The 22,748-nt window shown below is 43.3% G+C and overlaps 1 protein-coding gene across 1 annotated transcript in view; it reads right to left on the bottom strand.

Moving 5' to 3' along the window:
• HK1 (hexokinase 1) overlaps positions 1-22,748 on the bottom strand; it is a 71,032-nt gene that overhangs the window by 21,711 nt on the left and 26,573 nt on the right. The window contains exons 4-9 of the mRNA XM_084845452.1: positions 19,046-19,165; positions 17,529-17,624; positions 15,596-15,695; positions 15,302-15,485; positions 7,422-7,577; positions 1,465-1,698 (exon numbers count right to left, since the gene is read on the bottom strand). Of these exons, the coding sequence (XP_084701578.1) occupies positions 1,465-1,698; positions 7,422-7,577; positions 15,302-15,485; positions 15,596-15,695; positions 17,529-17,624; positions 19,046-19,165 (890 nt within the window). The remainder of the gene's footprint in view (positions 1-1,464; positions 1,699-7,421; positions 7,578-15,301; positions 15,486-15,595; positions 15,696-17,528; positions 17,625-19,045; positions 19,166-22,748) is intronic.

The following is a 22,748-nucleotide window of genomic DNA, read 5'->3' as shown; positions in this document are numbered from 1 at the left end:
TGGTTAGGATTATGGTGAAAGGTGGGAGAGATCAAGACTTATTCATCAACCAAACTGGGATAACTTGCTTAATTTCAATTGCTTAACGTATCTTTTATTGATTGTATTTCAATGGAATCAAGACAAACTGAGTCCACATATTTTGTTTTCAGCCATCTCTGGATTCCATCTGTGGGAGAATTACAGACCCAATTTCTACCCAAAGTCCATTGGATCTGAATACAGGGCACTCCTCTTATGTTGGATATATGTAAGAAATGAATGGCATAAGCCAGCCTTCCCCAACCTGGTGACCACCAGTTGTTTCAGACTACAACACCAGGCATTCCTGATCATTGGCCATGCTGGCTGAGGCTGGTGAGAGTTAAAGTCCAAAACATCTAGAGGGCACCAGGCTGGCATAAGCAATAGCATAGGAGCAGCGGAGGCTGGTGGCTCCGAGTACGGTGGTGAATTCACTCCAGGTTTCAGGCAGAACTCTAAGGGAGTTATCCAAGGTGCTGAATTAGACTTTTGACTGAAACCTGGAGCAGATTCACCACCCCACTGACATCGGATAATTTCTGGTAACATACGCAGAGATACCACCACTCTATGGCTGTTTTTCAGTATCACCTCTGCACACAGCTGGCAATTATCCCCATGCATGTCTTTCAGTATCCATGCAAGCCTATGAAAAGATAACAGGAACCGCAGTCTATCTGAATGTTACAGGCATTGATTCGGTTTGCACATGATCAACAACAACCTACAATTTGTTAACTGTGGGTTGTTGAAAATGAAGCAGGAGCAAGGTGCTGGTTCCTGCACACTGGCCGGCTCCTGCTGTGAAAAATAACCCAGGCGTGCTCCATCCCTGGGTTGTTTATCATGAAGTCTGGGGAGTTCAAGCTCTGGGTTGCTCATCCCTGAACAAGCCAGAATTCTGAGTTTGGACATCACGATAAACAACCCAGGGACACAGCATCCATGGGTTGCTTATTGCAGCAGGAATGGCCAGGAACCAGCACGCTCACTCGCTCATAGCTACCCAAGGTTTAAACCCAATGTCAAAACCCAGAATTCTGAGTTGTTTATCACTACTGCTGTGTCCAGGGTCGCTGTGTCCTTGGGATTTTTATAATGATGTCCAAACCTGGAATTCTAGGTTGTTTAAACCCTGGGTAGCTGTGATGTGTCAAGTGGACCCCCGTCACTGCCATGTACAGAAAACCGTCTGTTGTAAGCAACCATCAGTATTAACTATATGCCATGTAAGCAGTGCCCCAGGCCGAACTCACTGAGCTGCTTTCAAAATTCCGGCCTGCGATGTCAACAATCCTAGAGCAAGGGGTTCTGTTTATTTAGCTCAAGTCCAGAGCCCATCTCCAAATGCCAGCTTGACGTGCTACATAACTGACCTTTGCAAGAGATGGTCCCTAGCAGCTGCCAAGCTATAATTATAGAAACTGTGCAGGATCTTACTGTGGATGCATCTTGTAAAGGGAGCCGTCCACCCCCACTGTGGTGCGGAGGCGGCCCACTCCTTTATTGTCCCGCAGTTGGCACAGGATGGCTCCCAGTGCGGCAGCCACAAGATTTGCAGAGCGGAACGAAACGATTGTGCACACATGATGGACAGCGATGCAGTCTTCATGGGAGGGCTCAACCCCGAGACGCGTCAGGATCTCCTTGGCTTTCTGCAAACCCTCCTTGCTCCTAAAAACAAACATTGCAAGAAGGAAACATGTTATGAAGAAGTTCTAAAAACTCATGAGCCGGCAAGCCTCGCCTGGGGCCCTCCAGGTGTTTTGGTCCCAGGATGCCTGACCACTGGACATGCTGGCTCAGGCTGATGGGAGTTGAAGTCCAAAATGCCTGGAGGGAACCAACTTGAGGAAAGCTGTGATAAGGTAACATGACCTGATGGCAGGTTACTCATTAAGGTTAAGGCGTAGTGTTGCAAGACTCTGGGAATGGGTTATGACAGTGTCTCCAAGCAGTGGGTCACCGGGGTCATAGGAACTCTGGGGAGCGGGGGCTGGGTGACAGCACTGCGTACTGGAGCCTAGAGAGCACAATTACTTAACCAGGCTTTCACATCTAAGAGATTTTAAATGCCACTATGTTGGAGCTGATGGTGGGTTTTCTGTTTGTGTCTGGCTTGCAATCAGTGTAAACAATTAATGTCTTTCTTTTCAATCAGTGGTACACAACCTGCAGCCCCCTCCTTCAAGGGTGCCTTGAACCCACTACCGCCACTGAATTCCGCTCCCCTGACAATCTCCCTGCTGCCTGTACTCTCCACTCCCTCCCCAAGAGCTCTTCATACTGATCGCTCTTTCCTCACCACTGCTGGCAGCAAGGAAAGAGCAACCTATGTCAGGATTGCTGCAGGTTCATGCGGCCCCCGACTTCTGAGCTGGCATCACATGTGGCCCTCAGGGCCAAAAAGGTTGTGCACTCCTGTTTTAAATAGACTACATAGTCAGGGTGAAACACGAGAAAAAAGTAAGGTCAAAGGATGCAGCTGCTGAAGGCATGCATACAAATTGTTTGTTACATTCATATCCTGCCTTTCCACTAAATGGTATAGCCTAGAGGAAACTTCCTCTACCACTGTTTTCAGTAGTGAGAACCATGAGCAAAACCAAGGGTAAGTGTGGAGTATTACCAACAGACGGCGGCTGCATTTGGACATAATGCTAAGCCATTATGAGAATTCCCCATTATGATGGAGGCCCTGCACACGGCTATGTGAGGGCCATCAGCACTTGCTGGATACGGTTTGCGATTAAATTAGGGATCAGTGACACAACTCTTTCCTGCGTGCCCTCTGGTGCTTTGTAAATCTTTGTTTTAGGGTTGGATTTCTAATTTTATTTTGATTGGTCAGAGACCGTGCAGTCTCCCCTGCTGCATGATTCGAACACATCAAGCTAAACTGGGGGTAGGGCAGGGTGGTCCACGGTAGTACAGCCACACCCTGCAGTCAAGACTGTCTCCTCTGCCACGAGAGTATTTCCTCTTCCCTAAAGTCAATTATGTGCAGGCAGGAAATTGTGTTATTTTCACTGAAAGATCACTTACGGGAGTTTGCTGCCACAGCTAAAGTATCCTTGTAGCACAATTTCTGTGAGCATGCAGTGAGGGCCAAAGAAAGGTAAAGATGGATATAATAATATGCACTTCAAAATTGCTGTGATGCACCTAGTAAAATGAACTGTAGAAACAACTGTGCTAAAATGCTAAACAAGGAGAAAAGAGTTTGGTAAATACAGGCACAAAGTATAAACTGGTGAATAAGGATAATTGGAATCTATGACCTATTTCAGAGCTACTGTGGAGTCAATATCTGATGGGGCAAAATACAATGATTGAGCCACACATGGCCCCAGGCCATCTCAGTATGGCCCACGGATCTCATTAAACTCCACAAAATTCCAGTTTTCATTTAAAAAGAACAAGCAGGATTCTAGCCCACGTGATTGCAGAGACGTGTTTCAAAGGCAATGTCAAAAATACTAAAGATTTAGAAATGTATTTGAGGGAATGGTGGAATCTACTGTAGTTCAACTCAGTATGTCAAGATTATTTCTAGGGCCTAGTTAAGCTTTCTGTAATCGATGGCAACTAGTCAGAAAAAAAGTTGTTGTTCAGTCGTTCAGTCGTATCCGACTCTTCATGACCCCATGGACCATAGCACACCAGGCCTTCCTGTCCTCCGCTCTCTCCCGGACTGTGCTCAAGTCCATATTCATTGCATAGGTGATGCTATCTAGCCATCTCATCCACTGCCGTCCCCTTCTCCTTTTGCCTTCAATCTTCCCCAGCATCAGGGTCTTTTCCAGAGAGTTTTCTCTCTGCATTAGGTGGCCAAAATATTTGTGCTTCAGCTTCAGTATCTGTCCTTCCAATGAGCAGTCAGGGTTGATTTCCTTTAGGATGGACTGATTTGACCTCCTTGCAGTCCAGGGGACTCGTAAGAGTCTTCTCCAGCACCACAGTTTGAAAGCATCGATTCTTCGGCACTCAGCCTTCCTTATAGTCCAGCTCTCACAGCCATATGTTGCTACTGGGAAAACCATAGCTTTGATTATACGAACCTTTGTCGGCAAGGTGATATCTCTGCTTCTTACTATGCTGTCTAGGTTTGCCATAGCTTTCCTCCCAAGGAGCAAGCGTCTTTTACTTTCATGGCTACAGTCACCGTCCGCGGTGATCTTGGAGCCCAAGAAAATAAAATCTGTCACTGCTTCCATTTCTTCCCCTTCTATATGGCAGGAAGTGATGGGGCCAGATGCCATGATCTTCATTTTTTTAATGTTGAGTTTCAAACGAGCTTTTGCACTCTCCACTTTCACCCTCAACAAGAGGCTCTTTAGATCCTCTTCGCTTTCTGCCATTAGGGTGGTATCATCTGCGTATCTGAGGTTGTTGATAATTCTCCCGGCAATCTTAATTCCGACCTCTGATTCATCCAACCCGGTGTTTCTCATGATGTACTCTGCATATAAGTTAAATAAGCAGGGCGACAACATACAGCCTTGTTGTACTCCTTTCCCTATTTTGAACCAATCGGTTGTTCCATGTCCGGTTATTACTGTTCCTTCTTGACCCTCGTACAGGTTTCTCAGGAGACAGGTAAGGTGGTCTGGTACTCCCATCTCTTTCAGAATTTGCCACAGTTTGTTGTGATCCACACAATCAAAGGCTTTAGCGTAGTCAATGAAGCAGAAATAGATGTTTTTCTGGAATTCTCTTGCTTTCTCCATGATCCAGCGAATGTTGGCGATTTATTTATTTATTTATTATTAAATTTATTAATCGCCCATCTGGCTGGTCACCCAGCCACTCTGGGCGATGTACAACATACAATAAAAACAGTTTAAAACAATAAAAGTCTACAATAAGAACATTTTCTAAAATACCCTAACCCACCCCAAATGCCTGCCTGAACAACAACGTTTTTAATGCACGACGGAAGCTCATTAAAGAGGGGGCATGACGGAGCTCCCTAGGGAGGGAGTTCCACAGAGTGGGGGCCACCACAGAAAAGGCCCTCTCCCTCGTCCCCACCAGTCTAGCTGTCCTGGTCTCTAGTTCCTCTGCCTCTTCAAAACCCAGCTTGTACTTCCGGTAGTTCTCAGTTCACATACTGCTGAAGCCTAGCTTGTAGGATTTTGAGCATCACCTTGCTGGCATGTGAAATGAGCACAATTGTACGGTAGTTTGAACACTCTTTGGCATTGCCCTTCTTTGGAAATGGAATGTAAACTGACCTTTTCCAGTCTTGTGGCCACTGTTGAGTGTTCCAAATGTGTTGGCATATTGAGTGCAGCACTTTAACAGCATCATCTTTTAGGATTTTAAATAGCTCAGCTGGAATACTGTCATCTCCGCTAGCTTTGTTGTTACTAATGCTTCCTAAGGCCCACTTGACTTCACTCTCGAGGATGTCCGGCTCAAGTTCAGTGACCGCACTATCATGGCTATCAGGGACATTCAGATCTTTCCTGTATAGTTCTTCTGTGTATTCTTGCCACCTCTTCTTAATCTCATCTGCTTCTGTTAGGTCCCTGCCTTCTTTGTCCTTTATCATGCCCGTCTTTGCACAAAACGTTCCCTTGAGATCTCCAATTTTCTTGAAGAGATCTCTAGTCTTTCCCATTCTATTGTTTTCCTCAATTTCTTTGCATTGTTCATTTAAGAAGGCCTTCTTGTCTCTCTTTGCTGTTCTCTGGAACTCTGCATTCAGTTGGATATATCTTCCCCTTTCTCCCTTGCTTTTTGCTTCCCTTCTTTCCTCAGCTACTTGTAAAGCCTCCTCAGACAGCCATTTTGCTTTCTTGCATTTCTTTTTCTTTGGGATGGATTTCGTTGCTGCCTCCTGAACAATGTGACGGACCTCCGTCCATAGTTCCTCAGGCGCTCTGTCTATCAGGTCTAATCCCTGAAATCTATTCCTCACCTCCACTGTATATTCATAAGGGATATGATTTAGGTCATACCTGAATTTAAGCCGAAAATTTTGCAACAAGAAGCTCATGATCTGAGCCACAGTCAGCTCCAGGTCTTGTTTTTGCTGACTGTATGGAGCTTCTCCATCTTTGGCTGCAAAGGACATAATCAATATGATTTCGATATTGACCATCTGGTGATGTCCATGTGTAGAGTCGCCTCTTGTGCTGTTGGAAAAGAGTGTTTGCTATGATCAGCGTGTTCTCTTGGCAAAATTCTATTAGCCTTTGTCCTGCTTCATTTTGTACACCAAGGCCATGCCTGCCTGTTATCCCGGTGATTTCTTGACTTCCTGCTTTAGCATTCCAATCCCCTATGATGAAGAGGACATCTTTTTTTGGTGTTAGTTCTAGAAGGTGTAGTAGGTCTTCATAGAACCGATCAACCTCAGCTTCTTCGGCCTCAGTGGTTGGGGCATAGACTGGAATTACTGTGATGTTGAATGGTTTGCCTTGGATTTGTACTGAGATCATTCTATCGTTTTTGAGATTGTACCCCAGTACTGCTTTTCCCACCCTTTTGTTGACTATGAGTGCTACTCCATTTCTTTTAAGGGATTCTTGCCCACAGTAGTAGATATAATGGTCACCTGAATTAAATTTGCCCATGCTTGTCCATTTTAGTTCGCTGATTCCCAAGATGTTGATGTTCAATCTTGCCATCTCATGTTTGACTACCTCCAGCTTACCTTGATTCATTGATCTGACATTCCAGGTTCCTAAACAATATTGTTCTTTACAGCATCGGATTTTCTTTTCACCACCAGACACATCCACAGTTGAGTGACCTTTTGGCTTTGGCCCAGCCGCTTCACTCTTTCTGGCGCTTCTTGGAAATTCTCTCTGCTCTTCCCCAGTAGTATATTGGACACCTTCCAACCTGAGGGGCTCATCTTCCGGCGTCATCTCTTTTAGCCTTGTGATATGTTCCATGGGGTTTTCTTCACAAGAATACTGGAGTGGGTTGCCATTTCCTTCTCCAGTGGACCACATTTTGTCAGAACTCTCCACCATGACCTGTCTGTCTTGGGTGGCCCTGCACAGCATAGCTTATGGCTTCACAGAGTTATGCAAGCCCCTTCGCCACAACAAGGCAGTGATCCATGAATAAATGCAGCATATCAGCCTACTGTAATTTAGAATTTTGCAGGTTTGTAGAAATGATATGCAGATTATATGCAAGTAAAATACGTAGATTATCTGAGTCTCTTCAACTGGTAATTGATCTCCGATGACTTTTGGAAGCTGGAAAAAGGTTAGAATTGTCTATTACCTTAATAATAATTTTTTAAAAAACACACCAGTTTTTAAAAGCTCATCCAGGAGTTGTTCTCAGAACCCGACTGTAGACATTCCATGCTCCTAATTATTATGAATTTATGCCAACTTGGAAGCCTAGAAAAAGTTTCAAAATGTACTTACTTCTCTATGGCAGAAACATGCTTAGTGTCTAATTTTCCTTTGGTTAAAAGTTCAGGTGTGATTCGCCCCTCAAAAAGAAGACCTTCTTTGGCCATTTTAACAAGGATAAGCCTGACAAGTTCACCCATATACATGCCACCGACCATCTTCTCAAACCTGAAAAGAAAACATCACAGAAACCAGGCTCAGACACTCTCATGATTCATTTACAGAGTGGTAGCCCCATCCTACACACATTGACTCTTAATTCCCAATAAGTGTCCACAGATTTGCAGCCTTAGAGCTCAAATCCTTACTCAGCGATAAAGCTTTATGTGTAGTCCCGAGCAATTGTTTTTTTTTCTCCCGAGCAAAATGCAGTTGTTGAGAGAATAAAATGAGATAAGAATGACAGGTGGAATCCAGAGAGCTCCCTGCATAGATGAAAGGCACTCCACTTACTCAGGGAGGAAGGGTCCCCAATTTCTGCCAATTCCACCTGCAGGCTGCAGTTCTGGAGGGATCATAGCAGACAGTAGTGGGAAAGAGGCTGAAAAGTTCTGTTGTGTAAGCAGCACTGTGCTCATGGGTCTGTGGATCCAGGCTATACCAGGGATGGGCAATGTTGGGTGGTCCAGGGGCCTATCTATCACTCTATCTACCTATCTATCTATCTATCTATTTAAATTTCTTAATCGCCCATCTGGCTGGTCACCTGGCCACTCTGGGCAATTACAATACAACAATTTAAAACAATAAAATTCCACATTACAACATTGTATTTCTAAAAATACTCTAACCCACCCCAAATGCCTGCCTGAACAACCACGTTTTTAATGCGTGGCGGAAACTCATTAAAGAGGGGGCATGACGGTGTTCCCTACGGAGGGAGTTCCACAGAGTGGGGGCCACCACAGAGAAGGCCCTCTCCCTCGTCCTCACCAGCCTAGCTGTCCTGGCTGATGGGACAGAGAGAAGGCCATTCGAGGCTGATCTTGTTGAGCGGCCCGTCTGGTGTTGCTGGAGGCGCTCCTTGAGATAGGCTGGGCCAGAGCCATATAGGGTTTTAAAGGTCAAAACCAACACCTTGGATATGGCCCAGAGAACAACTGGTAACCAGTGCAACTCCTTCAGCACCGGAGGAATGTGATCATGCCGGCAGCTGCCTTTAATCAGGCAAGCCACTGCGTTCTGCACCAGCTGCAGCTTCCAAACTATCTTCAAGGGTAACCCCACGTAGAGCACATTACAGTAGACTAGACGAGAGGAGACCAAGGCATGTACTACCGATGGGAGCAGATGGTCGGGAAGGTAGGGGTGCAGCCGCTGTATCAGATGGAGTTGGTACAGCGCCGTCCAGATCACAGCTGACACCTGAGCCTCCATGGACACCTGGGAGTCTAAAATGACCCCCAGGCTGCAGACCTGGTCTTTCAAGGGTAGCCGTACCCCATTCAACATCCCTTGTCTCCCACCAAAAGTACCTCAGTCTTGTCAGGGTTCAGCTTCAGCTTATTCCTCCCCATCCAGCTACTCACCGTCTCCAGACATTTGGACAGGGATTCTACGGCCAACCTTGGTGAAGATTTGAATGAGAGGTAGAGCTGCGTGTCATCCGCATATTGATGACACCGCACCCCAGACCTCCTGATGATAGCCCCCAGCAGCTTCACATAGATGTTAAATAGCATCGGGGAGAGGATGGAACCCTGCGGCACCCCACAAGTGAGTGGCCACGGGTCTGAAACCTCATCTCCCAGTGCTACCCTCTGGTACCTGCTGCAGGGGAAGGACCGGAACCACCGTAATACGGTGTCCCCAATGTCCAACCCCTCCAGGTGGTCCAGGAGGATACTGTGGTCAATTTCCACCCATACCCCCCGGTGGGCCACACTCTTGCCATGGCAGTGATGACAAATAAATATTGTCTTCAAAACAAGCTAAATTTGTCCTTAGTAAGCCTCCATAGCTGTTTGCCATCAAATCTGGCCAATTGCCCAACTCCACAATTTTGGGGGGGCGGGGGGGTGATACTGCATGCAGCCTATGGGCCACATGTTCCTCACACCTGACCTACCTTTGGGACAGGACTACAAATATAAAACAGTAAGACAGATAAAACTTAATCCAGGTACCATCATCTAAACTATCTCGGGGCACCGTAAAGATTCTGCTGTATATGAAAACTTTCTGCTGCAGCTAACAGGACAGCTCAATAGCGGAGAGTAGATCAGAGCAAGCGACAGGGAGAGCAAACATGTTGGCAAAGGAGTTGCAGTGGAAGAGGAGACAAAGGCAAAGTGGTGAGTGGGCTGGAGTAAGCCCAGGGGACTGTCCTGTCCATTCTGAGTCGCTGTGTGCTCACCATGTGCTCCTGAGAGCTCCAACTGAATTGAGGGGGTGTGGCCTGAGTACTCCCAGCAGCTGTGTGGGCGGGGAGTTTCAGTCAGTTTCCCACCTCCTAGCTAAGCAGAGCTAGGTGTTGAAATTTTGTTTTTAATTTCTTTTCTTGTAACACACACTTCCACCATACTAGTGGGACTCTGTTGTTAACCCCCAGTGAATAGAGGATAAAGCACAGGCAATCCCAGTACCATCAGAAAGCTAAAAGGGAATAGAGACTGTGGAAGGAAACGACTCTCCAGTGGTGGTGACCTCCAAGGTCTGAGCAATGTTTGTTTTCTTGCCCGAGATCAACATGGCCTCCACGTGCAAGAAGTGCAAGTTGATTACACTGTTGGAAGAAAAGGTAAGAGGACTGGAGCGGAAAGTGTCGACCCTCCAGGAAATAAGAGAACATGAAGAGTTCTTAGACAGAATGATGGAACTACAGCAGCAAGGCGAAGTACAGAAGCTAGAAGAGTGACAGCAAGCTGAGGCAGAAAAGGAAAATGCTGAGGCGAGGAAAAATGAAGTAGAGGATACTCCGTGGAAAAGGGTGACAGGAACAGAAGAACTAGAAGCCACTCTGCACCAGTGGAAGCAGTGGAACTAGGGAACTGTTTTCAGGTACTTGAGGATGAGACTAGAGGACAGCCTGCAGAGGAAGAATTACAGGGAACCCCACATGAGAGTGAGCAAGAGGCTGAAGGTCAGTCAACCAAAGGCAATGAAACCAAGGCCTACAACAACAAGAAGAAAAGAGTAGTAGTTATGGGAGACTCCTTGCTGCGTGGGATTGAAACCCAAGTATGTTGCGAAAACCCATGGACTTGCCCGGTACGCTGTCTCCTGGGAGGACAGATTAGAGATGTGACTGAAGGGTTGTCTACACTCATAAAGCCCACTGACAGGCATCCCTTTCTTCTCATCCATGTGGGAACAAATGACACTGCCAAGCAGAGCTACGAAGAAATCACGTCAGACTTTGAAGCTTTGGGAAGGAAACTCAAGAACTTTGGGGCCCAGATAGTTTTCTCATCCATCCTTCCAGCAGTTAGAAGAGGGATAGAAAGGGAAAGAAAAATACAACGGGTGAATGACTGGCTATGAAGGTGGTGCCAGCACAAGAGATTTGGATTCTGGGACCACAGGCTATACTTCCTGGAAGATGGATTGTTGGCAAGGGACGGGTTGCACCTCACAAGGGTTGGGAAGAACGTGTTTGGCCACAGCATGAAGAACTTCATCAGGAGGGCTTTAAACTGAATTCTACGGGGGAGGGAGACATAAAGTTGGGGGTAACAATGGACGAAAGCTCATGCACCACAACGGACACAACAGCTCTAATAGTGCCCAAAAATAGTCTTCAAAAACATGTAAGAAGGCAGACTTCTGGCTGGGACCGATGTCACTCCGGCAGCTTCCCACGGGTCTCCGTGGGAGCTTTCTCAAACAGCTTTTTAAACGGTTGAGAAACCTTTTCATCTCCACCCTGGAATTGAAGGGGGGGGGCAAGGCAGTAGCCCTGGACAACGTCTTTGAGAAAAGTAAACCCCATGAGATGGGGGGGGGGGGGGCTGGATTCCAGGATTATCTTCCCAGAGCTTCACCAACACAAAAAGCTGTACTGATACTCCTATTTTATAGGAGAAAACAGGGCTGATGTGTTCCATAATAATATATGCATAAAGAAATATCAACAACCTCTGAGGGATGATTTAAGAAACGTTAACAGTATTTGAGAACATCTGAGGACCTGTAAGATCTGTTTGAGAGAAACATGTCTGCGCCGAGGAGAAGAAAGGAGCTGGCATCTACTCTCCCTGCATCCTCTGTGTCAAAAGTGTCGAAAACAGAAGATATAGGGGAATTATTTATGCTAATAAATACTTTATCTTCGCAATTTACGGAACAAATCAAAAGGTTGGATTTAATCCAAAATTCCATCACCACCCTGCAAGGAGCTGTAGATTTAATTAATGCATCACGGCAAAAAATAGAGATGAAAATTAATGAGCTTAAAGACCGAGTGGCAGGAAATGAAACTACAACACAAATTTGTTTTAAAAATATCTCTGACAGAATCTCTCAACTTAATGAAAAAGATCCAATGTACGTATTATTGGGATTAAAAATCTGCCTAATGATGTAAAATCACCAATTTTTGTGGATAAACTTTTGCATGAGATACTCCCTATTCCATCTGATTATTTACTTGATATTGAGCAGGCATTTCGTGTGCCAAATGCTAAAGGGACTGATTACACAATCATAGCTCAATTTGAAAAAGTCTCCACAAATAATTATATCCTGCGTTTGGCAAGGGAGGCTGGAAGCCTTTCCTGGAAACTAGATAAAGTTATGTTATTTCCAGACTACATGAAAGAGGTGGCGAATAAAAGAAGGCAACTTATCAAATCAAAGAATATGGCAAAACAAATGAACTTACAATATTACTTAAAATATCCTGCTACACTTTGTATTGTGTCTGAAGGTCAGATGAAGAAGTTTCTAAATCATGAAATGGCGGAGGCATGGCTTAATGTAAAAATGCGTGAGAATTCTGTTACAACCCCATGAACTGGAATCTTTAAACAAGCTTTGTTAACTGTTTGTGTTTAGTCTACATGATCCAGGCTAATTCAGAAGATAAATGGTTATATTTATATTGGTTTACTCTCTTTCATCTTTTATTTTTTCTTGCTTTTCTTTATATTTTTTATTTTAAAATAGATAATATATCTAGTATAAAACATATCACTGATGGTTGAAGGTTTATATTAAGTTTTATTTTTTATATATATATATATATATATATATATATATATATATATATATGGAATGAATTGTATACCTGTTTCTTTGATATAAGATTGATGATATGATATAGAAATGTAAGGTTGTTTATTAAACTGTAAGATTGTTAAGGTTATAGATATAGTTTTTAAAACAGAATGGCATCGGAGGCCGGGGGGGTGCTGGAGTTTAAACTCAATTCTTTAAGGGCGACGGGGAGGGGGAGGGAAGGGGAGGGGAGGGGAGGGGATTTTTCTTTTTTCTTTACTTCCTTTCCTCCTCCCTTTTCCCTTTTTTCCTCTTTTTTCTTCTCTCTTTGTTATTGTGGTGTCCTCATCAGAATATTGTACTGTTGGGAAATTGAAGTATTGATTAGGTTGTCGGTAGTTTTGGTATTGTTTATTTCATTTATAAAAATAAAATAAAAAAATATATTAAAAAAAACATGTAGGAAGAAAGCCAGACTATAAAGCATATGGTCCTCAATGTCTATATATTAATGCCCAGAGTACTGAAAATAAACAGAATGAACTAGAACTCTTAAAAAGGGAGGGAAATTATGACTTGATAGGTGTAACTGAAACTTGGTGGGCTGACTCCCATGACTGGAATACAGCAATTGAAAGATATAACTTGTTCAGAAAGAATAGAAGGAACAGAAAGGGAGGTGGAGTTGCGCTATATGTTAAAAATACATATCTCTGCACAGAAATACAGAAGAATGAGCTTGGTAGCCCCATCAAGAGCATCTGGGTTAAAATAAATGGAGCAAAGAATAAAAGGAACCTGGTGGTCGGAGTCTACCAGCCACCCAATCAAGGAGAAGACGAGGATCAAACTTTTGAAAAGCAAATTGCCAAGGTTTCAAGGAAGCAAGATATACTAGTAATGGGGGACTTCACTTTCCCCGATATTTGCTGGGAGACAAATTCTGCAAAATAGCCCCTCCAAGAAATTCCTGACTTTTGTTGCTGATAACTTCCTCCTACAGAAAGTGGAGGAAGGAACTAGAGGATCAGCTATCCTTGGCTTGATCCTAACTGACAGAGATGACTTAGTGGATAAAGTAGCAGTTACAGGAACTCTGGGGGAAAGTGACTATACATGAGTTCTTGGTTCTAAAAGCTAAGTGTAGCCAAATGCGTACCCTGGATTTTAGGAAAGCCAATTTTAATGAACTCAGAACAATGATAAGTAAGGTCTCATGGCAAGTGACTCTAACGAGAAAAGGAATCCAAGATGGGTGGGAGTTTTTTAAAAATGGAAATTCTCAAGCCACAATTACAAACAATCCCACCAAGAAAAAAAGGTGGAAGACAACAGAAGAAGCCAATGTGGCTTCACAAAAAGCTTAGAGGTGACCTGAAAACAAAAAAGGACACATATAGGAAGTGGAAGGAAGGCCAAGTAACAAAGGAAGAGTACAGGCAGGTAGCACAGAATTGCAGGGATGGCGTCAGGAAGGCTAAAGCTGAGAACGAGCTGAGGTTAGCGAGGGATGCTAAAAGCAACAAAATGGCTTTCTTCAGCTACGTGCATAGTAAAAGACAGAGGAAAGAAATGGTGGTTCAACTATTAAATAAGGATGGCAAAATGATAACAGATGACAAAGAAAAGGCAGAAATGCTCAATTCCTACTTTGGCTCAGTCTTCTCCCAAAAGAGGGTCTATAACCCCCCTGGAAAAGGTGAAGTACAGGCTGAAGGGGCATGATTGCAGCTTGAGAGTGATAGGCATACGGTCAAGGCATGCCTAATTACTTTGAATGAGTTCAAATCTCCAGGGCCAGAAAACTGCATCCTAGAGTAATAAAGGAACTGGCAGAAGAACTCTCAGAACCACTGTCAGACCAGTCAGTCTGACATCAATCCCTGGGAAAATTCTGGAGCAGATTATAAAGCGATCAATTGACCTTGAAATCAATGCAGTGATTACTCGAAGTGAGGAGGGGAGGAGACTGCAGAAGCTCCTTTACGTTGCTTCCTGTGGGGCCTTCAGGCCCGTTCCCACCCCCTCTTCAAAGCCCCAACTAGATGCGAAAAATCACACATCTAGCCAAGAATGCAGGGCAGGCAGAGCACAGAGGTGAGGATCCCCTCTGTGCTCTGCCTGCCCTGCATTGGATAGGCATCAGCCTCCATGTTTGGAGGCTGATGTCTATCTTGATAGGATTGCACCCTTAATCAGTTGATCAATTAACTAACATAGATGTTTCAAGGAAATGGGGACAAGATGATCTATCAGACAGTGGCCCAGTCTGGACAATCATATCTCAGCTTATTAAGCCAAGAAATGCATGAGCCTTTTGTCCACACATGCAGCCCCATCACTCCTCCCTTCATACAAACTGTAATTAAACAGGAAGTCGCTAATTAATCACAGTTTTCCATTTCATCCAAACCAGGAAACTATGATTACCAGGCTCCAGAACAAACGAGGACCTTAAAGCAGCTTCAAACAGTGCAGGCTTGTTCCAGAGTTGGTAACCATAGTTTCCTGATTCAGGTGAAATGGGCAACTATGGTTAGAAATTTCCTGGTTTTATTGTGGCTCACACAAGGAATGGGCTGCATGTGTGAGCAAAAGGTTCGTGCATATTTCAGCTTAATAAGCCAAGATATAGTTGTCCCAAGGCAGCCAGTGTTAAAGTATAGCAGATCAAAGGAACCATTTTAGACTGGACTACTTATGTTCAGTATCAACAGTAACATAATCTCAATTACAGTTGCTTCCCAGGATTAAGGGAACCTCGGTCAATCTCTCTGTCAAATTCAGTCCGGATGTCTTCGAGTAAGCCGTCATCTCCAAATGCTCCCCATTCAGTATTGATGCACATCCGTCCTTCATCACCTTCCACCATATCTATGTGTCTCATTTCCTCCATGTAACAGGCATTTGTGCCAGTACCTTAAAAGAAAGGAGTGGGATTTTTCAACAGACTTAAACCAAAACAAACAGACAAACAAACACACATGCCAATATCGAATATGCTCAACAAAGGAATCAAATGTTAATACCAATAATCAAGCCAACTTCGCAACGTTGGTCGTCAAATCCACAGGTCATCATTGTCCCTACGGTGTCATTGACAACTGCCATAATGTCTGCATCGTAATCCTTTAAAATGAAATGGAATATTTCTTATATCAGATAATTTTATTAATACATTTTGATCCACATATTCCACTTGTCACTGTGACATAAAATCTCAGTAAATATTATTTATCAGGCATGTTGTTTAGGTCAACTAGCAGGTATTTTTCTATTTTTCCTTACTACTACAAAGGGACTTGATCCTTGAGTCTTATATTCATTTCTTCTCCCCAAAAATCAGATTCCTCGATTTGTGATAGTACAAGTCTGAGTCACTTCTAAGGATGTGCGCACAAGTATCGAAGTGTTCCAAATTCCACCCAAAAGCTTTTTTTTTCTTTTCTTTTCCCATAAAATGTGTATTTCCATGCATGTTTTTCCAGATGTATGCATCAATTGTGTACATATTTGAAATGTACATATTCTTCTCCCATTGATTAAAGTGTGTTTGTGTGCATTTTTCAAAAGTACGCATTTTTCTCATGAACATTTTTCAAACGTGTGCATGCTATCGAGTCCATTTTCTTTGGTCCATGAATCACACTGCAACCTCAAAAATGTATGGAGTTCGAGCACAGATTGTGTTCAAGTCCATGCTCAGTCCCAGAGGTGTAAACTGGGTAAATTCTGATGAAAAATGAACTGAAATAAATTTCTCATACATGCCTAGTCACTTTAGGACCAGCTGTAAATTTACGTATGGTGCGTAATCGGAAGTCTCCGAAGCAGCTAACAAAATTGCAATGGGTTGATAAAATTTGGGAGGCTGTGATTATGTGTGGACTTACTCAGCAAATGCAGCAAGCAAGGAATCCTAATTTTAAGAAAGATATTATGGCACCATAGTTTCCATTTATTTCCTATGTGTAAGTTATTATATGGATAAATTCTGTACTGGAACAGTCTTTAATATTCACTGCTGTACATGCTCTTTTAAATTATTTACCTACTTCATGGAAATTAATGAATGGTCAGCGTAAATGGATTCTCTGTGCCCTCTTGACAGCTAAAAGACTGATATTAGAACATTGGAAGGATAAACGACCACCTCCTATAATGCAATGGATTGAGGACCTTTTAAATGTTTATACTTATTTGGATATCAGGTCTGCTTTTATTGAAGCTTATGTATAATTGCTAGTACATTGTATTTTCATAAGCATTTCATATGTATTCATTGCTATGGATATATACAAATTTAGAGAGCTCCTGCTTTGGCTGTTTTCCTGTAGCTGTTGCACATGCATATCAGTAGACTAAGAATTATAATTAGTGAGGAGTTCCTTTGTTTCTTTAGTGATCTTGTTATATTTCATAGGTATGCTGTTGTTCTTTTTATTTCCTTTTTAAAAACTTTATTTCAAAATAAAATAAAATAAAATAAAATGTCATGATAAAAAAAGGAAAAGAAAATTTCAATATGCAGTACTATCTTAGTTTGCATTCCTATGCACACTGACTTGGGAGTAAGTCCCATTCAGTGGGAGACCCAAATGGACTTACCTCCAAGTAAATATGCATGGGTTATATATAGGATTCACAACAGTCTACTTTGTCTCAGAGCGGATTGTTTGAATCAAGGGCAGCTGTGCCCATCTGAATGTTCTTTGTTATGTAGCTACACTTGGCATATAATATTCTCTGGTAGAAGGCCTGTTTAGCCCCAAACAGATTCAGACTCTCAGTCCAAACATTTCTCTTGCTGGGAGTAAAAATACCATGACATAAGCTTGCATCTAATCATTCTAGTTTGATGCTGGCAAGGATCTGCAAAACACTTTTAACATCTGTGAGTAACAAATAATCCAATTCATCTATGCATATATGTAATCTATATATAAATAAAGACACCCTTACCCCACGTTTCTTGATTGCTTTGTTCAGCAACTGTACTACATCAGCTCCCTCGACGCCACTTGCTCTGAAACGTTTCGTCCAGGTTATCAGAACACCCTAGCAAAACGAAACCATCAAAATACTACCCAAAATAAGTGATATCCCACATTCCTTTCACTCAGGATTCACAGTTTCAGTTTCCTTTTCCAAAATTAGCTAAAAACTACTTCTCAGATGTGGTAGCACTGCCGAACTGCCTACATGCGAACTTGCCCATGTTCACATGGAGGAAGTTACATGGGTGAAGTAGTCACAAAGCCCACTGCTCACTCTTGCTGCAGTGATAGCTCTCCATTTCAAAGTTACCACAATCATCAAACTACATCCATTATGCTTAAACAGGTGCGCATGTATTTTGGCTCAAGTGAAGAATTTATATGGGTCTCCCAGTGGTCACACACCTAGACATGAAGCAAACCTGCACCCTGTAGCTCCCACAGCGCTACAACATTGCATGTGCCCAGATCACCCAATGGGAGATGGTTTTAATTCAACTAGGGTTTTTTTGACAACTTCCTTATATAATATTACAATAAAATGAATACATAGTGACCCATTTCGCATGATCACCGCAGCCCTCCATGGTATGAATATATGTATGCATTATCCTGCCTCTTCCTCCAAGGAGCCCAAGGTGGTGTAGATGATCCTCCTCCTCTCCATTTTATCCTCTCAACAACCATGTAAGGTAGGTTAGGCTGAGAGTCAGTGCCTGGCCCAAAGTCACATAGTGAGCTTTATACCTGAGTGGAGACTTCAACCCGCACCTCCCCAGTCCAAAATCCTAACCACTACACTACACCAGGTCTCCAGTAAATTAACAATAAATTCTTTATCAAGCACCTATAGTAGCAACAAGGTCAAACCAGGTAAATAGTATTTTAATACTGTCTGGTTCTTTTAATATCTGGGGAAGGGCCACTGCTCTGTGGTAGAGCACATGCTGGATGTGAAAGTTCTCAGTTCAAACTAGAGATGTACAGATTTTGTTTAATCCATTCCATGAGCACTTCACAGACTGTCAGGCATCTTTCATACAGTTGTCTGCTCATTAACGGAATCAGATTCTCCCCCCCTTCGGAAAAGTACGCAAAAACGTCCACCACCATTTACATAATTTTTGCCAGTATGTCATATCTTGCGTATTTTTCTTAGTGCTACACAGCAGACAATTCCAGAAAGTAAAAAATTAGCCCACAAGTCCATGGAATCCATGTGATTCAGAAGATGCCAGTCCACTGCAGAACCCGTGGGTTGAATTCATAGAAATCCTAACTCCTTTGAATCCTTTTTGGATTTCTCTGACATCCCTAGTTCAAACCCTGGCATCTTCAGCTAGAGCTGGGAAAAGACCTCTGTTTGAAACCCTGGAAAGCAACTACCAGTCAATGTCAACAATACCATGTTAGATGGCCCCGTGTATAACACGGCTTCCTAGGTTCCTTCCGCATAGTAATAAAATCGTGATGTACTCTTACCTCATCCAGCTTGGACTGCCTACACGGGAAAGAAAATGTGAACCCCACAGGTAATTTCTTGTCCTTGATTTCCTGTTTCTCCATGAAATCCCCTAAACATTCAGCAACGTGATCAAAAAGCTGGGAAGCAAGGAAAAGAAAATGAGATTAGAACGTCAGATTTAAAAAATTAATTAAATCTCCATCCTCACAAGCACTACTGAAAAAATTAGAAAGATAATTAGAGAATCCATACCAATATGAACTATTTTGGTGGCAGCCCCATGAACCTGTAGAACATTTGAAAATTAAAGGCTATTGATATGTATTTCAACAAAACTGAGTAAATGGTCATGTAGAGGGGAGGGGAAATCCTCCTTTTAAACCATGATCCTCAGCAGACATTTCTGTGAGCAACTCTCATTGGTTTTATTACAAGCAAGACTGTTTGCAGTCTTAAACACACTCACTTCTAAGCAAATCCAAAAGAAATCAATGGGATGGTAAACATGGTTATGTTAGAAGACTGCAGTAAAGCCCAATGCAGACATAATGTTCCTGATCCCCTAACCACAGTTAGGAGATTGTAAAAGTGCCACCAACTCACTCAATCCCGACTTCCCTTCCCCTTCTTAATTCCCCACTCCCTTCCTTTTTCAAAACCAGTGTTCTGCCTGCGCTGATCTTGCTACTAAACCACTGTTAGCTTCGAAGTTTCCAACAATGGTCAGAACCAAGTATGCACAACCTGGTTTGAGCTAGCTATGGTTTGGCGCACATGCAAAGCTAACCAAAGCAAACACCAAAAAGGGACGGGAGGGGAGAATTCACAGAGGGAGAGGGGAGGAAAAACACATGAGTCTGCAACAAAGTCCTGATCGCAGGCATTTAGGATGGAAATTTTGATAGATAATATTCAGGGCCTTTTGACACCAGCAGCAGAACGACATGGGATTTAGAGCAGGGATGCCCACTGAGCAGGTTAAAACATCTATGAACAAGTATCTGTATTTACAAGGCTAAGCAACATTCACACATAGAAAAAAGTAACCCAAATCAGGTATTTCAGATTCAATCCTGAGCCATTTTGTAATGCTGGAAAACTGTTGCTCCTTGATTTATCATTGTAGAGCTCAATGCCCAACTGCCCCTTGTTTGACAATTACTTTTAGCCATCAGTGATTTGCCATGGGCTTCTTTTGGACTTGGAAGTGACGGAGACAGGAGCAGGCAAAGGCAACACCAGGGCCTGCTCCAGCTGGACTATGGCCCCCGGCCCCCACCCCTCACCCCCGAGCTAACTGACATCAATTGCCCTCTGGGAAAGAAGGGAGGGAGGGAAACAGGAGCAGGCAAAGGCAACATCAGGGCCTGCCCCAATTGGACTACCGCCCCCACCCCCCACTCCCGAGCTAACTGACATCAATTGCCCTCTGGGAAAGAAGAAGGGAGGGAGACAGGAGTAGGCAAAGGGAACATCACGGCCTGCCCCAATTGGACTGCCCCACCCCACCAGGAGAGGAGAGAAGAAGCAGGCCCATTCCACCAGCCATGCTGACAGTCTACTCAACTTTTTCCTCTTCCTTCCACATCCCTTTTTCCTTGTGCATTGTGTCGTTTTAGATTGTAAGCCTGAGGACAGGGACTGCCTTTTTTGCTGATTGACTGTAAGGCGCTCCGGGAGCCTTTTATGGCAGAGGAGTGGGATAAATATATTTCAAATAAAAATAATAATACTTACTAGAGAAATGGCTTTCTGGAACTAATCTGAATAATGCTGGAAAAGGAACTTTCTCTTCTGGTCGCCAGTAATTTACCCCCTCCACACAGCCCTCCTTCCCGAACTCTGTTTTTTCAAGCATGCATTTTCAGTTTGTAGCCCCTAAACGCTTTGGTGAATCATAACCAGAATGCTGATCCCATGCAGAGCAAAATGTCTTATCTCATTCTTTAAAGTCACACACCCAGACGTTGTATATTATTTCATATATGTAGCGTGCTTCTTTGTCGCTGTTTTTTAAAATACAGCAAACTATGCAGAGCTTTTTATGGATTTATGGATCTCAATATGGCAGCTCTTTCCATGCTATGGAATAGGTATGGCAAGCATTATGACTCTGAACTGGGAAATGGCAGCACAGCCTGACAATACGGCCAAACTACAGAGCATCAGAACAGCTCCTCTGTTATTTCATTCTTTGACCTGTTCATTAAGTAAAATCCAAAACACTTCGATGCTTCATTTAAAAAGAATTTACTTCTTAATCTTCTCAAATTCATTGAGAGTACACTTTTCAGGAGGCCAGATGGAAAAAACTCAGTGAGTCTTACATTCTTCTTGGCTTCACCAACCTTCCCATGTAGCTTCTATGGCAAACATGCAGAATCTCAGGCCCAGGGTCCCAATCCAGCCCACCAGCGTTCCCCAGATGGCCATGCTCCCTTCCTCTAGCTGTGCCCCCTTCCTTCAGCCACCAGCTGTTTGGTGGTTTCCCAGCTTTTGTGCAGTTTTCCCCATTCGAAAAGGTGGAAATGCCTCTCCTAAGGCTTAGCTAAATAGGCTGGTATTTTTGGCCTTACCCCTTTTTTGCCTTTGGCCCCTCCCCTTCACTGGAATGCAGCCTCTGAGAGCTTCTCCGAAGTAGAATTCGGGCCCGACTGAAAGAGGTTCAACAGCCCTGCATTACAGCCTGGGTTGCTGGTAATGTAATTTATGCTCCAAAATGGAATAGACCAATGCTTCCCAAAAGACTTGGACATCAAGCACCAAGCTGCCAATAATGAGTGCTGAGAGCAAAGCAGCATTAGGGCTCAGCACCCCAACTTTACTTGAGGCATTGCAAACACTAGTTTGTGCCATCATTCTAACCTAAACTACGTCCAATGACTGGGACAACCATGGGACAGCCCTGCCCCCCACTAGCACAACCAAAAAGACCCAAATGCTATAGTTTTTAATGCTCAAAATTTCACAGCTCCAGCACAGCCAGCACAGCCTTCCCCAACATGATGCCCTCCAGATGTTTTGGACTACAAGTACCATCATCCCCGACCGATGGCATGCTGGCTGGGACTGATGGGAATTATAGCCCCAAACATCTGGATGGGGACAGCTGTTCTAGCATTTGATCTTACATGCTTTGTTGCAAATGCAACTGGACATCGGACTGCACAGAAAGGTTTCAGTTTCAAGTACTGGTACAGGTGTGCCTTCAACAAAATCAACTATGTGATGCTTGGTCTTCAGGGCAAAATGTTTGGAAAACCAAGAGGAAAACCCCTCTTTAATGAGCTTCCGTCGTGCATTAAAAACGAGGTTGTTCAGGCAGGCATTTGGGGTGGGTTAGGGTATTTAAAAAAAAAAAATTATGGTAAAATTTTATTGTTTTAAATTGTTTTATGGTGGGTTGTACATCGCCCAGAGTGGCTGGGTGACCAGTCAGATGGGCGATTAATAAATTTAATAAATAAATAAATAAATAAATGGACGATTTGACTCCTAATATGGTCAAAGCTGCACTAACCTGCCCTGAATTGCTAAGTGAAGTACTATATTTCACTGAATCATTGAACAAGTACAGAAAGGCTAACATTTTAAAAACCTGGGAAACAAAACTAATTTGCAATACAGAATTCTGCCCAAACATAGGACTAGGTTACAATCCAGGGACCTAAATGTTGACTATCTCTCATAAAAAATGTGATTCTAGCACCTAAGAAATTG

The sequence above is a fragment of the Heloderma suspectum genome, chromosome 3, assembly GCF_057233095.1.
Source record: "Heloderma suspectum isolate Gila_16-S chromosome 3, 16-S_ref, whole genome shotgun sequence".
NCBI lineage: Eukaryota > Metazoa > Chordata > Lepidosauria > Squamata > Helodermatidae > Heloderma > Heloderma suspectum.
This window is presented reverse-complemented; position numbering and strand designations above follow the sequence as displayed.